Source organism: Monodelphis domestica, chromosome 5, assembly GCF_027887165.1.
Source record: "Monodelphis domestica isolate mMonDom1 chromosome 5, mMonDom1.pri, whole genome shotgun sequence".
Taxonomy (NCBI): Eukaryota; Metazoa; Chordata; class Mammalia; order Didelphimorphia; family Didelphidae; genus Monodelphis; species Monodelphis domestica.
In genome coordinates, this window is record NC_077231.1 from 115,622,261 (window position 1) to 115,644,115 (window position 21,855).

Below are 21,855 nucleotides of genomic sequence, written 5' to 3' on the forward strand. Positions count from 1 at the left end.
GTTTCCTTTGTACGACTAGCCCTGAATCCAAGGGATTATTTGGCCTAGGACTTCTTTTTTTCGCTGGGAATGTTTCATTTTTTCTTGGGGAATGTTTGTAATTTGTTATCTCTTGCTCTCTCCCTACTTCCTGCAGGACAAAAATGAATGCAAGAAAGCTTGGAAAACGAAGTACAACGTCCTTTCCCATTCTGAAACCAAGAAAGAAATACAACTTCAGTTCTATAAAGGTAAGATGCTTCTGTTTTCATCCAAAGACTAGAATGTAGATAAGGTAAAAGGCAATAGAGAAATACCTGAACTAAATAGTGATTACTTGGTCAGTTTGTTTGTCTTTTAACCCCCTACCTTCTGTTTTGGAATCAGTACTGGATATTAGTTCCAAGGCAGAAGAATGGTAAGGGCTAGGCTGTGGGGGTTGAAATGATTTGCCCATAGGCCAGATGGGAACCCAGGACCCCCTGTCTCTCTATCCACTGAATCACCTAGCTGTCCCCCTTCCAACTCATAAGTTTTTTTAATTGAAAATTTTAATTTAATTAATTTAGAATATTGGTTACATGAATCACATTCTTCCCCTCCCCACGTCCCATCCCCTTCCCATAGCCAACAAGCAATTCCACTGGGTTTTACATGTGTCATTGATCAAGACCTATTTCCATATTATTAATATTTGCACTAGAGTGATTGTTTAGAGTCTACATCCCCAATCATATCCCCATTGAACCATGTGATCTAGCCCAACTCATAAGTTTTAATGAGTATATGAGGAAAAGGAATGAAAAAGACCAAGACTAGAGCAAGGATTTGCCATGGTGGATGCTGTTCCATTATTCTTTTTGGCCCTGATGAATTGAATTGGGGAGAAGTCAGAATTGAGGGGTTTAACTTCTTGATTTGGAATTATTCAGAGCTCTTAAACCTCCCCACCCTTCCCCCTGATCCTATGTTTCTGGAATTCTTGAGCTAATGTCTTCAACTTTACCTTTTACTTTGTTCTATATATCATTCAACAACACCAGAAGTTTCCTGGAGCAATTTTGTCTGGTGTACATTCAAGATCAATTTCAAAACCGGTACGTTACTTATATCCAGGGCAGATGTCTCTTTTTTGTACTGTATGCTTTAAAAACTAGTCATAAGAGAAGAAGATTCTTACTTGAAGCAGTTATGATGACATTGTGATGTTTTGATGAGTGTGGTTTTGTGGAAAGAAAACACTGAAAGAAAATCCCAGATCTATTCTTTATGGTTTGTTTGAATTTGGACAATGAATGGCCCACATCTCTCTGGGCTTTGGTTTCCTCACATATGAGAAGGAGGTGGTTTAGATTGTCTGTAAGGATTTTTCCAGCTTAAGATGCCATGAGAATATGATATATTTTCTTATGTGGAGATACTTTTACTCATAGTTTTTTAATGTTATAATTTATTTGGTAGGATGCATATTGTTCTGGGGAATTTTGGTAATGATTTTTGTTTTAAAATCATTAAAGTTCTGACTTTTTAGCTTGGGCCTCTGCTTACAGCAGAAAACCAACTGTAGGGTACATCTTCCCTCTGGCACCCTGGGCAGTGGAAGGAAACCAATAGTTTAGCTAGTTGCATAATACAATGAAAAAAATGCCTCCTTAACTACGCAAGAAAAGAGGGCTGGACTAAGAGTCTGGAGTCTTGGACAGTATTAACTAATGCTTAGCACAGTCCTTGGTCAAAGTCTATTTACAGAAGGCTTTGTGTAAAAAGTATTACTAAAAACATACAGTAATTATTTCTCACAGACTTCAGAGACATTTCTGTGATCTAGCCATGCCTAACTACCTATCAAACCTATTGTGTTTCATAAAAAGTCCTTCTTGACTTCTATCTCCCTTTTGCTCATCCTCCTTCAGCCACTATGCTAATGTACACTGTAGTTGTAAGGGCTTGATCTTTAAAAGTCTTCTGAAGATCTCGCAAGTTGGAGTGTGATTCCATATCCTGGAAGCACCTCCTCAGGATGGATCCTCCAGGTGAATCTGGTACTTCTGGGAAATGGGAGGGGGGCAGTAAGTCAAGATGAGGAACAATTTCCTTCCGGTTTCATTAGAATCATCTCACACACATGCCTTTTTAATCTCATCTCCAATCTAAAAGAGCTGGGTGTTGATGAGATCACAATTGTTAACTTCATATTTGATTCTAAAATTGAACTTGGGATTTAGGGTGATTCCTCCATATAGTGATTGTACATAATTAAAGGCTAGTAGTACCTAAGAGTAGCTAAGTCATTCATCGTTCTGATTGTAGACTTGTCATTTTAATTGGCCATTGGTAAATTGATTCAATTAGATAAATCTAAACCCACATTGTAGAGGAAAAAATGAGACAACCAAGAGGGATTCAGATGAAATGGAGCCATATATTAAGGGTTTACTTTAAGAGTTCAGTTTGTTTTTTGTAAATTTTGAATAAAGAAGATCACAGTCTACCTCTTCCTACTACTTCTGAGTGCTATGGTGAAGAGGACTATAATCATACTTAAAAAAAAAAGTCATGAATTGGCTTAAAAAATACTCCTTGGTATATTTGAATAATTAAATTATTAGGTTAAAGGAACTGATTTGGATAGTAACAATGTCTTATTGAACTAAGACATGTCATTGCTGGGGAGCTAACTAAGACAAGGTCGGATGAAGTAAGGCAAAGTGACTAGATCCTACAATGTCAAGGTAGTAATTTAGATGTTATAGGATATGCAGAATAGCGTAAAATGTGATTTATTCTTTAGGGAATTTACCATCTAGATAGGGAGAGACAGATGTTATATAAATCTTCCAGACTGAAATAAATAATGAGGTTTAATGGGAGTTCAGAAGATGGAGATGACACTTCTAATCAGGATAATTGGAGAAAGTCTTCATAAAAATATTCGGTTAAAGCTGAACTTTGTTGTAGGGCAGGATTTTGGTGGGTGACATGTGTGAGATGAGGGGAGGGAGAACTTTTCAAGGAAATGCAAGAAATGAAAAAGGTAAGAAGAAAAGAAGTTTGTTAAGATGATAGTAATTAGTCAAATTTGGCAAGACACAAATTGTATGGATGTCAAGATTCCTTACATAAAGACTATATGGTTTTAGAGAAAGTCATTTTTAAAGCTTTGGACTTCAAAGGACCTTAAAAGGTCACCAATCAACATCTTCATTTTGCAAATTGTAGATGGGGAAACCAAAGATTGACAAGATTAAATGGTTTGCCCAAGGTCACTCAGGTGATAATTGGCAGTTAGGATGTGAATACAGATACTTTGACATAACATCAGTACTCCATTCACTGTAACACAATGGTTTTCCGTGGCAAGCTAGACCAAAATTAGAAAGTAAGATTTGAGCCAAATTGTGGAACTTTGAATATTTCCACTATTGAATAGCAAAGGAGGTACATAGGCAATGAGCCATCAAAGATTTTTGAGAAGGGGATAAAACAACACTTAGCACTCTTTTAATTCTGTCTTTCAGTCATCCCAAGTGGAGAGTAAGGCTCAAAACCAACAACCCAAGTCCAAGAACAACAACCTGAGGCTAAACCAATATTTGCGTAAGGTAGAGAGTTCTGGTGCTTGGTTCCTTTTTTCTTTTTCAGGACAGAATAGGATGAGGATACCTTTTTTTGGGTATCTGGATACAACATACTGGAAATTCTCCAGCTACTCTACCCATTACCAGTCCTCCTTAACTCCTCTTCCTGCAAGTTGTCCTAAACTACCATTGATTTGAATATTTTTTTATTAATTTCATTAAATATTTACCAATTATATATTTTAAAAGTTTTTAACATTCATTTTTTAAATTATGAATTCCAAATTCTCTCCTTATCTCTCCCATCACTACCCCAGCCCTTGAAAAGTCAAGTAATATGATATTGATTTTACATGTGAAGGCATGTGAAATATTTCCTTATTAGCAATGCTGGAAAAGAAAGCACACACACAAAACAAGAAAAATAAAGAAGTGTAAAAAGTTTGCTTCAATCTGTATTCAGTGTTCATCGGGTCACTCTCTGGAGATGGATAGCATTTTTATCCTGGGTCTTTGTTTTGGATCACTGGATTGATCAGGGTAGCTAAATCATTCATAGTTCTTATTTTCGATTTAAGTAGCTTTAATTGGCCAATTGGAAAATTGATTCAATTGGATAAATCTAAACCCACATTGTAGAGGAAAGGGGACAATAAGAGGGATTCAGATGAAATATTAGGAAGGATTATGGAGCACTACTGAGGGAAACTATATAAAATGTCCTTCCTCTGAGAGTTTTAAGAGTAGGCTCAGAGTAGGGTTGACTCAATTATAGCCTTGGGGTTGATAGAGTGAGAGTGCTGAAGATTACTTCTTGGCTAAAGCTAAATGCATTTACTTTTTTTGTAGAAAACCAACACTAGTGCTCCCTCACTCCCTTATCTGGACAATCGTTGTGGGAAGAAGAACACAGTCAGCGTAGTAAAGATCCTTCCTCAAGACCATAACCTCCCACTCATCACCACAAAAAGCTTGGTGAAGGTACTCTCAATGTCTCAGGTTGGTACATCTCAACATATGTTGGATCCTGGTTGGGAAAAGTCAATTAATTTTTCTGGGCTTTCCTAACTGTATTTGTTTTTCCTTAGAATGTGAATTATAGTAACTTACAATTGAAGCCTCATGGGAATGATTCAGTGGTCAGAGAGAGACTATCTTTGGAAAACAATCCATTCTTGAAAAGAAAAACATTAAGTACATTGAGGGGTTAAACATATTCTCTGTTTTACAAATGAGGAACTGAGGCAAACAGGGTTAAGTGAGTTGTCCAGGATCACAGTTAGAGTCTCAGGCCAAATTTGAAGTCTTCCTCACTCATCCCAGATTTGACACTAACCTCTGCACCACCTAGCTGCCTTAAATAGAGGCATAAAAGAATACATTTTGTCTTAGTCTAAGAGGACAGCCTGGCTTTCATTTAGCTAGTGGTGGCTGTGAATGAAGAGATGTCTACGTTCCCTGGAGATGATTTGAGCAGGATGGACTCTAAAGAGTTAAGCCAGAAGCTGGAGGGAGAGGCCATCAGAGCTGGTCTTTTTGTTTCTCTTTGTCAATTTTATCATATTGAGACCATTTTCCAGCAGTCATTAGAGGTATCAAAGGAGCAATGAGTCCTGCAAAGATGCCACACCTGGTGGAGAACAGACCTCATTAGAGTCACTCAATAACATCACCAGAAGACAGAAGTGGTCTGAGACTATTTCCGATAGTGGTCCCCTGGCTATACCTATTTTCTGTGTATTTGCCTTTCTCTTTCTTTATTCATCCAACTGATGGTGAGTTATGGAAAAGTGTGTCCTAGATTTATGACTTCTGTTTTTGTTGTGATTTCCCCCCACTATGTAATATTATTAAATGCCTTTGCTTCAAACAATCTGTGTATTCTATAACTAAAGAAAAAAATCCTGGGGGCTACTGAGATAACTCTGGCTTTAAGTAGATATAGATACATTAAACACCTTGAGCACAAGCTCTGATGCTGTAAGGAAATACATTTTTGGTAGCATATTTTCCTTACTGATATCTTCTTGATTTTGTTTTAATGATTTTTAAAAAATGATTACTTTTATTGTAATATAATAATTATAGGATTTGGAACAAGAAGAGAAGCCATCCTTAGAAATTTAGAAACCATCTACTTCAATCTTAAAGATTTTTTTTTCCAGATCAAGGAAGCTGAGACCTGAAGAACATGAGTGACTTGTCTAAGGGCACATATATATTTAACTAGCAGGTGCAAGATTCAAATAAGTTTTCTATCCATATATCTATATGGTGTCCTTTTCACTCCATCATATTGTCTTTCATATAATATTTAGATAGTTTTCCTCTGAGGTTGAGGAGAAGAGCTGATTTGGATTCAGAGTTGCTGACAAGCTAAAATTTCCCTAGGATCAAAAATTTACTTTAAATCTTCCATAATAATAGAAATAAAAGTTAAATGTATTTTCCTCTTATAGCAACCACTTTAAAAAGCCAGTGAACAGTAAAATTAGATGGTGGACAGAAAAGGGAAAGGAAAAGATTTCTAAGTAAAATGCAAGTTGGTTGGGTAGATCCTTGGTCTGTCTAAATGTATTTCCCAAGGGGAAGACTGGGTGGTTCTTTAAAGCAAATCTTTGTCTCTGGTCAGGAAAGCCAACACCACAACCTGGGGTTACCCTCTGATATCAAGATTTCATCGAACCTCTGCAGCCCAAGTCAGAACTTCAAGTCAGAGGAAATTATGACATCCTACAAGTTTCCTCTGACAGCTGCAGGTATATCTTGTCACAAGGAGAATATGTGTGTGTGTGTATTTGTTGGGTTGGATGGGAAGAGGAAAAAAAAAAGGTAGAGTATTAAGTTGCAGTATTTTTAGGATGGCCATCAAGGAATCCATCAGTGTCTAAGCCCTGAGTGGGACTTGGTAGACCAGATCAGTTCTTGACATGTCCCTCAGGCTGAGTGTCTAGGAGTCATTTTACTAATCCACTCTTCTATCTCTCCTAATGTGCAATTTACCACTTATGGGCACTGATACTCAATAAATAGCATGTAACCATCTCGTTTTCTAATAGGAATCTCTTTGTTTTTTAGGCACCTTTGAAAGGTGCACATGGTTATAATATGGGGAAAAAATCACTAGATTGATAGTCATATGTCCTGTATTTGATTCCTGGTCCCTCTATTTATCAGCTCTCCTTTAGCTCCCCTCTGTAAAATGGGGATAATAATAATCATGCTGTTCAATTTACAGGGTTGTAAAAAATGTAAATTATTATGTAAATATGAGCTATTGCTATCTATAATATTTGTATTTAGGGGCTGAGAATTTGAGCTCAGGTCACTGTTTATAGATTGCAGATCAATAGCTGACTTGTCTTCCTAGGTTTGCAAGTATTGAGTGATGATTATACATAGTAGTCTCTTGAAAGGAGGACTCCATGGTCCAGTAGAGAGAGTATATGGAGTCAGATGACCTGGTTAGAATCTTGGTTCTGTCCCCCTACATATCTTGTATCATTTGGACAAGTCACTGTCTCTTTCTTGAGACTCCACTTCCTTTGATAAAAGGTAAGGGGATTGGTCTAGATCAAAGTTCCGAACCATTTTTGTGTCATTGATATTTTTTTGCAATCTAGTGAAGCCTATGGACCTCTTAGAATATTTTTAAATAATTGAAGGAAATGCTAAATTTCAGTTAGAGGTTAGTGAAAATAAGGACATAGAATTTTTTCTTATTCATACTAATGGATCCCATGAAAAGTTAACCTTTTGGAGATCCATGAACTTCAGCTTAAGAACCCTTAAACGAAATGAATCTGGAGATCCCTTCTAATTCCAAATTTTATGGTTAAAGGTTAGTACTAAATTTCTGTGAGGCAGCTATGACTTAGAGGAAAGTTGGATAGACAGAACCAGGAGGCTTAAGTATAAAAGTCTTGAAGACCCTAGATTTTAGAGCTGGAAAAGTACTCACAGCTTATCTAGTCCAACATCTTTATATTTTAGATGAGGAAAATGAAGCCCAGAAAGTTTAATGACTTCCTCAGCTTTCTACAGGTCCATGTATGATGTGGCTAGGTTATACAGTATATAGAGTAATAGAAATGAGCCAAAAAGACCTGAGTTCAAAACCAGGCTTTGTCATTTACTAGCTATATGACCTTGGGCAAGTTATATAATTGCTATCTGCCTCAGTTTCCTTATTTACAAAATTGGAATGATAGCACCTGCCTCCCAGGATTATGAAGTTCAAATGAACTAATATGTATGTAAAGCAGTTTGAAGACCTTAAAGAGATATACAAATGCCTACTATTATTATTATTATCGTTGTCAAATGGCAGTTTTGAAGTCATTCTCTGATTCCCATTCCAATACTTTTTCCATAAAACATGTTGCCTCACTTATTACTTATGTCAAGTACTAAGTTGTTCAGCTAATAAATGATCTTCCAACTACATGATTCCATGACTTTGGTACTGGGTTTTTCATGATTGATCTGATGAAAGTAAGTGGGATGAATTGGAAAGAGTATACTGGAATTTAAAAAACCCCAACAGCAAAGAGACTCACTCTATAGGTATGAATGAGACAACAAAAGATAATGACCCATGTGAACAAAGTTATTAAGCTTAATATGAGATGATATTGAGTGCTGAATATGAGGTAATAAGGAGACAAAAATTTTTAAAGCAGTATTTGACTGGTTTTATACTCTATCAAGAACACATTAAGAATTTTTTTCTATTTTAACCAGGTCTTAGTTGATGGTAAGTTTGGTGGGAACATCCTTTCAAGTCAACAATAAAGTTAATTCCTGCCCTTGTTTTGTACACAGAAGCCCTAAAACATTTTAAGAATCAACTATCTGTGTATGAACGAAATGAAGTCCTGGGCTACACAGAATTATGGTTCCTGGGGCTTGAGGCCCAGAAGTTAGATGTACTTCCTGAAAAACACAGCAAGACAAGCTTTGATGATGAGCATGGCTCCTATATTAAGGTGAATGGTGTCCCTTGCAGAGGTAGAAGGGGTCTTTTGGATGAATGTTAAGGACAGGTTCAGCTTGGGAAGGAAGGAGGTGAGACCTATGGTGACTATTGATAATTCCGTAGTAGGATGTAACATTTACCTTATAGCCTGTAGGAGAGTCTGTACCTTTTAGGTTTTCCAAAGATGTGAGCTAGCAGTAGTAATCAAAACACCAGGACCCTGTCTAGGAGCCTGGATATTGCTTTGTGTCATTTGTGGGATACTGTAGTTCCACTATTTTTTTTTTGGACAGTAGTGGGGTTGTTAACAAGGCTGCTTAGTTTTGCTCATTAAAATAAGAACTGGGATGATCTCTTTGGGTGCCTCTCTGGTCATGGAGGAATAATAGGATAGGTACCCAAGAAAGAGTTTAGGGTTTTAGTTACCAGGTCTACCTGACAGCTTCAGAGCAGGAATTTCTCTGAGGAAGCCTAGTACCCTTGATCCTTTACATTTAACCATGGTATGGCTTCAACAGGTCCTGCATGATCACATTGCCTACCGTTATGAGGTCCTGGAGATGATTGGCAAAGGATCCTTTGGGCAAGTGGCCAAGTGTTTGGATCACAAAAAGAATGAATTGGTGGCACTGAAAATCATCAGGAACAAAAAGAGGTACTACCCTCTAGACCATCCTAACCACAGAGATATGACCATCAAAACTTATTTTGGTCATCTCTCTGAATCATCTTCCTTCTCTTCCCTTTTTTCTTTCTTTGCCTCTATTTTTCTTCTTCCTTTTACCCATAAGTCCCCCTGAACTTTCTCCTAACTTCTCTTCTTCCCTCTACCACCTGCTTTCTCCTTTCCCCCATTTTATTCAGTCTGTCTCCATTATCTCTCCCTCCATCCCTCCCTCTCTCCTTCCTTTTCTCTTCTCTCTCCCTTCCTCTCTCCCTCTCTCCTTTCTCCCTCTCTTCTCTCTCCTTCCCTCCCTCCTTCCCACTCCCTCCCTCCCTTCTTCTCTCTCTCTCTCTCTCTCTCTCTCTCTCTCTCTCTCTTTACACACACACACACACACACACACACACACACACACACACACACACACCTTCTTTTCTCTTCCCCCCACCATGGTCTCTATCTCTGTCTGTTTCCTCTCTTCCTCTCTCTCTCTCTCTCTCTCTCTCTCTCTCTCTCTCTCTCTCTCTCTCTCGGAAAACTTCAAATACTTCCCTTTTATTGAATGTTCATCTATTGAAATTGATGATTAAGTTCTGATTGCAGAATGTCATTTTAGATTGTTTCTTGAGCTCCTTTGCTTTTGGGACTATCCATTCTCTTCTGTAGATTTTTTTTATGGGTGAAGAATGGTCTCAGGTTATTCTAATTTTCTTTCCTTTATTTTGAAGTTCTTTCTTCTGGTCACTTGCAGATTTTTTTTTTGTAATTCATATTGTTAAATCTAGTCACTATATATCTTGGAATTGAAAATATAAGGGACATTTTTCTGGAGCCAATCTGTGAATTCTCATAAGTGTTGCTTTATTTTCTGTATTCAGAAGTTTTGAGCAGCTTTCCTCTATTATTAAAAAGAAACAACCCTACCAACCATCTTAAAATCAATACTGTGTATTGGTTCTAAGTCAGAACCAGAGGTAAAAGCTAGGAAATGGGGGACTTACCTAGGTTCATACAGCTAGGCAGTGTCTGAGGCCAGATTTGAATTTAGGATCTCCCATCTCTGGGCCTGGCTCTCAATCCACTGAGCCACTTAGCTGCCTCTTCCTTTATTATTTCTTGCACCATGTTTTTTTCATGTTTTTTTGACTTGTCATATTTTTCTAGGAGGTTTGTAATCTTTGAGTTATCTCTACATATCATGTCTTTGAGAACACCATGTTTTGCTTATATAGAGAACATGTTTTTTACCATTATTGTTTTTTGCTTCTTTCCTTTTTGCCTCTTCTATTTAGTTTTCTGGCTGTTTTGAGTCAAAGTCTACTGCTTTTGGAAGATTTAATGGAAAGTAGAATGGATATCCTAGGTAGAGTTTCTGCTCTCTTTAGATTTCCTAGCCTAGGGACCACTGGAGAAAAAATGAGCACAATCCCTTTCCCTTATTCTTTTCTCCTTCTCCTAGCCTCTGTATTTGCTGGTGGTTGAGCAGAGTTGAGTTCTGACATTTGTCATAATAGGACCCTGGGGAAGAGCAGGGATGGAAACCCTGGTAAGGGTTGCAGCTACAGGGAAATCTCCAAGAATATTCTAAAGCATAAACCTATGAGCCAATTTTTGTGCCCTGTTGAAATATGGAGGCTCATAGAGGAAGATGAAGAGGAGCCAAGAATATGAATGGAGGATTAGGATTTTCCATTGATAATTCAAAAGGTTGTTAAACCTTATGGAGCTTTCTAATTAGTGAGAAAGACATGCAAAAACAATTCAGCTTAAAATAAAAGAGAATGAAATAAGTGTAAAGGAGAGGCCCAGATACAGTACTATAAGAAACGTAAGGCAGGAAAGAACACTTTTACCCAGAGAATACAGGGAGTCTTCATGGAAGAGATGATACTTAAAATATTCTTTGAATGAAAAGACTTCAAAGAATGGAGACTGGAGACTGGAGATGGAGTGCATGAATATTATATTCACTGAAGGGATAGTTAAGCAAAGGCACAAGAATTACACGATCAAAGAGAGCTAGAAGAAAACTTGGAGATCTGTTTCAACCTCATTTGAAAAAGGAGAAAATGAGATCCTGTAACTTGTACAAAGCCACATTGGAACCCCATGAGCCTTGGGTAATATGTTCAGTTTCTGAAGATAACATTATGCAGATATGGCAAATGGCTGAAAATATTTACAATGAAGTAGAACCAGATATAGCAGCCTCAGAACTGGAGGGTCAAGGATCCTAAAAAACCTTTTATGTCTAAGATGAAATAAAGATTGCTGAATATTTGTGAAAAAAAAATGTAAATGGCAAAGATAAAAATTGAACTCAAGTCCTATGACTCTAGATCAAGAATTCTTTCCACTGTACCAGAAGATGGTAGCTTTATTGCCTGGAATAGTACATGTAAAGGAGGATCGTGTGAGAAGACTGGAAATGATAGCTGAATTCATATTATGATAGTTTTTTGAATGCTATAATCAATAAGCAAATTAAATGGCTCTAGGTTTTTTCTGATAACCATTCTTAGAATGGGCATATTAAGAAATATTCATAATGAGAATGGCATATTAGGAAAGTTTCTGGGATATCAGTGTGAAGGATGGATTAAAAGGGGAGAGACTCTAGGCAGAGAGATGAGTTAGGGAGGTGTTTAAAGAGGTGATGAAAGGACGAATTTGTAATCATGGGAGGGGAAGTATGGAGGAAGAGATGGAAGTGAAAGAAATTTTATAGGTCCAACTGATTTGATAATATTGGCTGGATATGAAGGGTAAAGAATCACCCTAAGGTTCTTCTAGGCTAGGTGACTGGAAGAATAGTGATCATGCTAAGAGAAATACAGAAGGTGTAAGGCTATGTTTACTGGGTAATATAAAGAGCTCAGTTTTAGACATAGTAAATGTAAAGTCTTGGTAGCACACTCAGGTGATGATGTCTAAAATGCCATTGGAAATTTGCATTTGGAGTTCTGGGGAGAGTTTGGAGGTGGAGACATTGATGGTTTCAAGGATCAACACCCTTATTTAAGGGACAGGAAGGAGAATGAATATCCAGTCAAGGAGACACCACAAGGAATAAATGGGGAGTTAGGAAGAGAGAATGAGAGCAGTGTCATGGAAGCCAAAAGGGAAGAAAGTTTCAAGAAGAAAGGTATCAAAAATGTCATGTTCTAGGGAGGCCAAGGATGGATAGGAATTGGAAAAAAATTCCACTAGATTTCTTTCATAAGGAAGTCATTATAATGAAACTCATTATAGTTAGAATTATTTTAGTTAGAATTATGGAGTGTTAGAGCTAGGAGGCACAGACTTTAGGATCATCTAGTCTAACCTCTAACTTTTCTTTTTTACAGATAAGGAACTCAAGTCCCAGAGAGGGCAAATGACTTGTCCAAAATTATGCAACAAGTTTGCCATAAAGCCAGGGTTAGAACTCAGTATACCTGACTCTCAGTCTAGTGTTCTTTCCAATAGTGGTAGAACTTACCACTATTAAGGTGAGGTGAGGGGCAAAGAGATGTCATTGACCCTCTTCCAATCAATCTGGGAAGACTACGTGGAGATAGGATTTCTGGAGTTGTTTGAAAATTGGGAGAGAGAGAGAAACTGGCAGGCTGGCGAAAAATCCTTCTGGGTACAAGACTGAAGATGTGTTTGGGAAGAAAATGAGCAGATGTAGAGTCATTTAGTCAGGTGTTCCTGGATGCATAGGGAGTTAGTTGCCTGGGAGAAAGGAGAATAGGGAGTTGAGGGCAAGCCAGAGTACTCTTATGATGGACTTTGAAGGGTAGGCTGCCATTGCTCTCTGAATATCCCAAAGGATTAGGGTTGTGATTGGTGGGAAAGGACTGAGGAACCCTCTGTTAATTTAGATAGATTTTATTAAGCATGCTTTTCTAACATGACTCAAAAAACTTTTCCCATCTTCCCTTTCCATATACTTCAGATTTCACCATCAAGCCCTTGTAGAGTTAAAGATCCTAGAAGCCCTCCGAAAGAAAGATAAAGATAACACATACAATGTGGTTCATATGAAGGAATTCTTTTATTTCCGGAATCACCTCTGCATTACCTTTGAACTTCTGGGGTAAGCTGTCTTTTCTGTTTCCTTTTTTCTTGGTTGGAGATGGGCTTAACCTAAAGAAGGAGGGATTAAAGTTAGAGCTGACTCTGAGTTATGTTAAAATATCTCTCTGATCTTTTTTCAAGGTAAATTTTTTTTAAAACCCTTACTTTCCATCTTAGACTCAATAATCTATTTTGGTTCTAAGGCAGAAGAGAGAGGTAAGGACTAGACAATGGGAGTTAAGTGACTTGCCCAAGGTCATACAACTAGAAAGGATCTCTGGCCAGATTTTAATTCAGGACCTCTAGTCTTCAGGCCTGGCTCAGTGGATACACATATTTTAGAAATAAGAGGTTCAGTGTAATGGAAATAAAACTTGATTTAGCATCAAAGGGCTAAGTTCAAATCCCAGCTCCATTATTTACTACTTGTGTGAACCTGGACAAGTTAGCAAACCTCTTTGGTTTTCATTCAAGTTGTCCAATATCTTTGAAGCATTGCATATACTATCAGACTTTGTTGATGTGTTGGTTTGGCTGAATTGCTTCTTTGATACTTTTCTTTTATTAGCAGTATTGAAAGGGTTGATTTGGTGATCAGTATTAATCTGTTGCTCATATCTGACCCTCCCCCAACTATTGACTCCTTGTCCAGATGGGATTTCCCAGTATTAAGCAGTTTCTTCACTCTGGGAATTGGTATCAAAGGATGTGGAATTCTCATTATCTTCTGGAACTTCTAGCCCCAGACAACACTTCTGACTCTGTGTAAGGTCTATCTCTGTCACTTTTCTGAGGATGTTTCCCAGCTCAGTTGCTCTCTCTGAACTATGTTTCTAGTAAGTATAACCTGCTTGTTAGTGGCTAGTACTGTTCATAAAGACAAAGTGAACATTTAAAATGGGGAAAGATAAACAAATTTTCTCTTCCTGCTCTTCTCCAGCCCCTCAACTTCTATACCTAGAGAAAAAGTTTTCAATTTTCATGAAGGAAATCTAGAAGGGAAAAGAGAAATGGGATTACCTTCCTGGGTTACTTATTGAGAGAAGGGGGTCAGCAACATAACTTTTGTTCTGATATATTGCCACTGAACCCAAGAAACTTTACCCTTTCTTTGTGGCAGTTTCCTTTGGCTTCTCTTCTACTCTCTCAGTCCCATGTAACTTTCTACAGCACCCTTTCCCTATCTCCATGCTTTTGCTTGTCCTGTCAGGAGCTGAATTCCTCCTTGACTGTCCCTCCTGACTTTTAAAGGTCATTATGAGACATGATCTACCATTTTTCATTCAATCTTCTTGCCTTTCTGATCTTTCAAGGGATTGATGATGTACCTCATGAAGAAATGAGCTCCCATAGCTGGATCCTTCACAGTTGTTTTACCACTTCCTTGTTTGCTCCTTTTTTGAGATTAGATCCTAGATTTTTAAGGACCACATTCTTACTTTTTTTTTTTTTAAGGGATAAGTAGGTGGCTCAATGGACTGAGAACCAAGCCTAGAGATGTGAGGTTTGGACTCATCTTCTGGGGAAGGCACTTAAATCTAATTGCCTACCCCTTACCACTCTTCTGCCTTGGAATCAATACTTACTAAGATAAAGTTTGAATTTTAAAAAATTAAAAGGGACAACTCTTTGGGGAAGACATATAATTGGGCATTAAGGTGAGGTGAAAACAAAGTAGAGTAAAAAAAATTTAATCCTGTAAGTCCTGTCTACATTTTTTCTGACTTAAACTGTGTTTTCCCCTCTTCCTCAGGATTAATTTATATGAGTTGATGAAGAATAACAGCTTTCAGGGTTTCAGCCTGACTGTAATTCGGCGCTTCACAGTCTCAGTTCTGAAGTGTTTGCAAATGCTGCATGTAGAGAAAATCATTCACTGTGATCTGAAGCCAGTGAGTACCTTTTTTCCACAAACCCTTTTTTTCCTGACCATTCACCCCTAAATTTGAACAGACATCTATCTGACTTTGGAACTATGGTGGCAATTGAGGCTGGAAGCCAATTGCTCATTTTTTAAAAATCTTTTTCTTCATATAGTTTGTTTTCATGTAATAAACTACCCAAACCCTCAAATTCCTCATTAAATATGCTGCCCCAAAAGGGTTGAGTAAAACTACTGACTAGTGTGTTTTTGACTGTTAAAATGTTATTTTCCACCAATGTGTGGACATGTGAATGTTGGTGAACAGCAAGAGAGAGTAGTTCCATTTTTGGGCTTACTGATGACATAAAGAAGGGGCGAATGTTTAAACTTTAACCATTTAGAACCAACATTTTCCACTGTCTTTGTTCTGTTGTTGACAAACACACATATATACACAACACAGTTAGGTAACGATATAAGGATGGTAGGTTCTAAGGGTCATATAAATGGTTTATGCAATAGGTGTTCAGAGAATGGTGGTCTGGAGTAGCCATGGAAGGCCTGTTGTAAAAGATGAATTGGAGAGCTATCCTGAAAGATGGATAGGATTTGGCTATGTGGAAAATAAGACAGAAAGTTTTCCTATTGAGGAGAATATTACTGAAATGTTACATGTATTTCATTTCTACTCTAGGAGAACATTGTTCTATACCAAAGGGGCCAAGTATCAGTTAAAGTTATTGACTTTGGCTCAAGCTGCTATGAACATCAAAGAGGTGAGATTCTTTACTAGTTTCCTCATTGAGATTCCTTCATTTTCCTTGTTTCTTTCCCTGTTTCCCTGTTTCTTTCTTTGCTCTGTGTCTTAACACATATCTGTGTAAACCACTGGCTTTTGGGTATTTCTTTCCATCCTAACAGCCCCAGTCAAAACCTCTCCTGACCCATGGTGGCAGGATGTCTTCCTGGTAGACACAGAGTATGTTTGGAGAGGGGTCGGAAAGGAGTAGGGAAATGACAAAAAGTTTAGGGAAGAAAGGAGACCATCTCTGAGGAAATGTGAACAGATGGGAGAATTATTGAACCTGTTGGGATGAACCGAGGGTGCAGAATGAAGCGGATAACTCGGTGATCTTTCTATCTCCAGGCAGTGGTTTGGAAATACTGATTGACTGCTAAAGAACTGTCATTGATTCAGCAAATAACGATAACAATAAGATACCTCACATTTGATATTATCCCTCAGATTGGCCACATAGCTACTGGTGAGCTTGGCAGGGATAGGGAGGCACAGAAAGGAAAATATATTGAACTCATCTAATTAGCGTTATTTATGATATAGGATACATTTATTGCAAAATTAGACAAAGTAATTCAGACACTCAATCTCATTTAGAGAGAAGGTGGAGTAAGCTTTGGCTAGCAGAACTCTTAGCAGAATTACTAATGGGCCTCTGCATCGTGCCCAGTGTACTGGACTCTACAGAACTGGGTGAAAAGGAGACATCTAATTGAGAGCCAGGCCTAGAGACGGGAGGTCCTGGGTTCAAATTTGGCCTCAGACACATCCTAGCTGTGTGACCCTGGGCAAGTCACTTAACCCCCATTGCCTAGCCCTTACCACTCTTCTGCCTTGGAGCCAATACACAGTATTGGTTTGGTTTGGTTTGGTATGGTTTAAAAAAAAAAGAAAAGAAAAGGAGACATCTAGCAGGATATAGCTGTCTCACTTCTGAATGTCCTGTCCTTTTCTCAGGGTGAGGATGGAAGGGTACCACCAATGTGCTCATGAATAGCCTATCGACCAGAACAGCTTTGCTTAAGCTCTTAAGAGTGAGACAGGGACTTAGTAGATAAAACTCTGGTCTCGGACTTGAGAATGTCTGAGCCAAATCTTAGATGCTTAGTAACTGTGTGACCCTGGGCAAAGTTAATGAACCTTCAACCTGAGTTTCCTCATCTGTAAAATGGGGATAATAATAGTATCTATCTCACAGGATTGCTACGAGGATCAGATGAGATCACATGAATGAGACATTTTTTAAGCTTTAAAGTGCTATATAAATGCTAGCTATTGTTGTCATTTCTTATTATTAGTTGAGATCTTTTCTCTAGGAACTTTAGGGGTCTAGAATGAATAGTATATGCCTACCAAACTAATGTTTATGGCATTAGTACTAATTGCTGTTTCTCACATATTTATACTGGGCTTTATGATTTATAAAGTGCTTTTCCTCCCAACAGAACAAGTGTTATCACCACCATCTTAGATGTGAAAAGAAAGGTACAAAGCTAATAACTGGATTTCAACTAGGTCTTTATGTTTGTGCAGGGGTGGGTGGGCAGTGGACCCAAGACAGATTCTGTTGGGCACAGATGGTGCTCCTCTTTCTCTAGGTTAATTGGTGAAGGGGAGGAGAAGGGGATGTGTGTGTGTGTGTGTGTGTGTGTGTGTGTGTGTGTTGTGTGTGTGTGTGTGTGTGTGTGTGTGTGTGTTGGCCAGCAGAGGGTGCTGGTTAACCAGCTCTGGGTTCCACCTCCTTTTCCCCCAGTCCCTGACAAAGAGGTGGCCCTTCTCCTTTTCAAGGCCAACCTATACCTTTGTGTAGTCCCATCTTCTTCTATCTTCTCTAGCAGAGTGCATCCTCAATCACTCCTTTTCTTTTGAATCTTCACCTTCTCCAAATAACTGATTTCTTTTCTTTTCTACTGTTTTCAAACATGATGAAGTCTCCACCACCTGTAAACAACCTTCTACTGGTCCCTATCATCTTCTCAAACAATATCTTCTCTCTCTCCCTCTGGAAAAAGCTCTCTGTACTTGCTCTTTCTATCTCCTTTCCTCTCACTCCTTTGCAATGTGGCTTCTGGATTTATCACTCAACTGGAATTGTTTCCTCCGAAATAAGCAGTGATCTTAGAATTTCTAACCCGACATGGCTTTTACTTCTCCTCCTAGAGTTTCAGTGGGCAAACCTGGGGGTGGGGGGGGATAGGGGAATTTCATTTTAATACTGTAAGACTTAATCTTTCAACCAGTGTGTTCCTTCCAATATCATTCAACCAGTTAATATGTCCCCAGTATAACATCATTATCAATTAACCAATTAACATTGATTGGTTTTTATGAAGTAATATTTCCTGAGAAGGGATCACAAGGATAGTAGTAAAAAAATTTACCCCTGCACACCAAAGCAGCACTTCCCACTCTACATACAAGCTTAGTCTCTGGGGGAAATCCACCCAAAGTGCCATCTCTAGAATAAGTTCAAGACCTCCACCAAGTTTACTTCTGGATGTGGTAGAGTTGATGAACCAGTTGCTCCCTTGCTAGAGGGACATGATGTCAGTGTTTCAGCTGCTGGTTCAATTCACTTCTGTGCTGGACTAAGCAGGTTGCTCCTCAGGGCTGACTCCTTAGCAAACTTGGCTGCTAGGGCTACCACTAGACTCCAGCCTTTGAAACCTGGCCTATTCCATCTCTGAGATTCATCCACCTAAGATTAGGAAAGAATAAAATACAACTAAGACAAACTGTTGGCATCATTAGTTTATGGTCATGTGGCAGCCTGGATGGAGAGAGAGTTATGACAGAACCTGCTATGGCTACTACTGCTACCTCTTCTCTCCATCCAGAGCCCTCTAGCATTTCCTCTTCTTTCTCACTCAAAAGCCACTAAGGAAAAGACAATTCACGTGTTCAGGTTACTTGTTTGTATGCATGCTTAGTTTCAACTCAGCAATTCAAAGGCTTTTCATTACCACACTGAAAGCTGGTAGGAAACCAACAAGAGATAGTCATTAAATAGACCTGTATATACTCCAAATCAGGAAAAGAAAGGAAGGGCTGAAGGATCCCTCCATCCCACATTTTTAGAAGCAGGCTCACTCAAACCTCCATGTGGATTACCAACAGTCAGAACAAGTTGGTCTCACATTGGCCAGTTCTCTCCTCCATCCCCTACCCGACACAATGACTATAATGATGTAAATGAAAAGATGGCTTGAACTCTGAGTAATGGAAAAATAAATGAAAGTCCTAAAGAGTAGGGAAAAGCCTGTCATCTAGTCCTGGAAGAGAGCTAGGGGACTACTATGATGAAATGCTGTTTACATTATTCGACAGGTTTTTTGTGTGTCAGATGGTTTTCTTTGTCATGAAGGAGGAGAATTTGTCTGCACATGTGGGAAATGACGGTGGTGTAAAAACAAATGGCATCAATAAAAATATTTTTCAAGAAAGCACTGATCATGCCAGCATGGCTTCATTATGAATAGATTGTCCCAGACTAATCATATTTCCTTTTTTGACAGGACTACTAGGCTGATAGATCATAGGACTGCTGTAAGGTATAGTTTATCTAAATTTTGCACAGCATTGAACAGAGACTCTTATGCTATTCCTATATAAAAGATAAAGAGGTGTGACTAGAAAAGAGTACAACTAGATGCTTTCATATATATTTGAATTTCTGGATCCATGGATGAGGCACTTAGGATAAGATACATCTCAGCTTTTAATGTCAAAGGAGGTTTCATGTGGAATGCCAAGGAATCTGTGCTCAATGCTGTGTCACTAACATTTTTTTCAATGACTTGAAGAAATCACCAATAACATGTTTTTTTTTTTTAAATCAAATTGCATATCATACAAATCTGGGAATGATGTTGAATGGCAATCAGGATCCAAAATAATCTTGGCAGGCAAGAATGTTGAACCAAATCTAGTAAAGTGAAATTTAATAGAGATAAATGTAAAGTTTTAGATTTGTATTCAAAAAATGAATTTTGCAACCTCAAGATAATGGATATATGGTTAGGTAATAGTAATTCTTCTGAAAAACATCTGGGGGGCCTAGTAGAATTCATGTTGATTGTATCACAGCAATATAAGTATGACATTTAAAAAGCTAATGCAGTCTCTGAGTACTTTAAAAAAGGCATAGTATCTAGCACTACTAATAATTAACATTAAGGCTTATGAAGTTTTTTAGATACATTATTTCATTTTCACCTCCCAATTTCCCTGTGAGGTAAATACCACAGTTATTATCCCCATTTTACAAATGAGGAAATTGAGGTTGAAAAAAATAATATCAACTTGCCCACAGACTCAGAACTTAAATATCCGAGGTGATATTTGAACCCAGGTCTTTCTTATTCCATTCCATCCATTCTAACCATGCCTCTATCTACTATCCATTCTGCTTCTTGGTTATACTGCCTTCTCATGGGTAATCGACTAGGGAAGTGACAAACCTGTTATAGACAAATTCATGATATTATAGAAATCTGAGCACTGCATTTTATTCTATTTTATTTTTAAAATTTTGTTTAGAATATTTTCCCATGGTTACACGATTCATGATTTCCCCCTAACTCCTTCCCTCCTTTCTCCTGGAGATGACAAGCAATTCCACTGGGTTATACATGTTTCATTGTTCAAAACCCATTTCCATGTTAATCATATTTGTAGTAAAGTGATCCTTTAATATCAAAACCCTAATCATTTCCCCATTGAACCATGTGATTGATCATGTGTTTTTCTTCTGCATTTCTGTTCCCACAGTTCTTTCTCTGGATATGGATAGTATTCTTTTTCATAAGTAGCACTTCATTTTAGGAAGGGCATTGATAATCTGGAGACTGTTTAGAGGAAACCAAGATGGTGTCGAGTTTCAAGAACTTGTCATATCACGTTCAATCAACTAACTAAAGGAATTAAGAATCTTTAGAATGGAGAAGAGAAGACTTAGAGAAGAACATAAGAGCAATTTTCAAGTAGTTGAAAGGATAGGGATTAGACTTTTTATGATCTATGGATTTCAGTGCGAAGAACTAGTAACAATGAATGGAAATTGGAGAGGTACATACTCTGACTTGATCTAAGGATAATAACCAAGGTAGGAATATGAAGAAGACTTCATAAAGGATATTAGTCTGGGTGAAAGAGGTTTTGGAGCAGAACTGGGAGAAGTAAGGGTGAAGTTTTAGGAGCAGATATGGATATGCTACTTGAATTTTATACAAATGAGACTGAAACAAGATAACTAGTATTGGAGACCCAAGTGAAAGGGAGACTACTGTGGGATACTCTTGGCAGAAATTAATCAATAAAAAACTTGCTAAATTATTTTTTTCTGACTTTGTGATAGATTAGAATTAAGGACCTTAGTGTTTTAGAGTGTGACTCCAGATGTTCTCTCTCCTAGAAAAGTTTTGGCTCCCGTGATCATAGGAAGACTTCAAATCTTTGTGAGCTTGGCAAACATTTTTGATTATGTGTTCCAGAGGTGATACATTAAGGGTTATGGTGGCAAGCAGTATGAATAGCTCCTCAGTACCACTGAAAACAGATTAAAATGTAACTGGAAAATGTTCAACTAATAAAATACATTACAATGTAAATAATATTAATTCATAGTTTTATAAGTAAACATGTAACCACAGGGAACATTTCTGTTTCAATTTAATAGCATTGGTATACTGTATCAATAAACTATTTTGAGCACCGACCCTCAATATGTATTTATTTATTTGTGATATCTATGATGTACTAATAGGTATATTGTATAACTTGGGAAAGAAATAGACATTTTAAAAAGGAGATAAATAGGGAATATTATTTGATAGATTCAATAGGGAACCACTAAACTTTATTGAGTAAGAAAGTAGAAAATCATTTTGTCAGCTTTGTGAAAGATGGATTAGAGTGGGGAAAGACTGGAGC

General features: G+C 37.9%; 1 protein-coding gene across 14 annotated transcripts in view; it reads left to right on the forward strand.

The window, feature by feature from the left end:
- Positions 1–21,855, forward strand: part of DYRK4 (dual specificity tyrosine phosphorylation regulated kinase 4) — a 73,730-nt gene that overhangs the window by 38,697 nt on the left and 13,178 nt on the right. For 12 of the 14 annotated variants that reach the window (XM_007503750.3, XM_056799142.1, XM_056799136.1 and 9 more), the window contains 10 exons: positions 137–230; positions 1,023–1,076; positions 3,498–3,581; positions 4,407–4,556; positions 6,190–6,316; positions 8,382–8,545; positions 9,054–9,190; positions 13,140–13,280; positions 15,015–15,153; positions 15,820–15,901. In XM_007503750.3, coding sequence (XP_007503812.1) covers positions 137–230; positions 1,023–1,076; positions 3,498–3,581; positions 4,407–4,556; positions 6,190–6,316; positions 8,382–8,545; positions 9,054–9,190; positions 13,140–13,280; positions 15,015–15,153; positions 15,820–15,901 — 1,172 coding nt within the window. Of the gene's footprint in view, positions 1–136; positions 231–1,020; positions 1,077–3,497; positions 3,582–4,406; positions 4,557–6,189; positions 6,317–8,381; positions 8,546–9,053; positions 9,191–13,139; positions 13,281–15,014; positions 15,154–15,819; positions 15,902–21,855 lie in introns of those variants that run through there. The other 2 variants (XM_056799143.1, XM_016425942.2) reach the window with 2 other exon arrangements.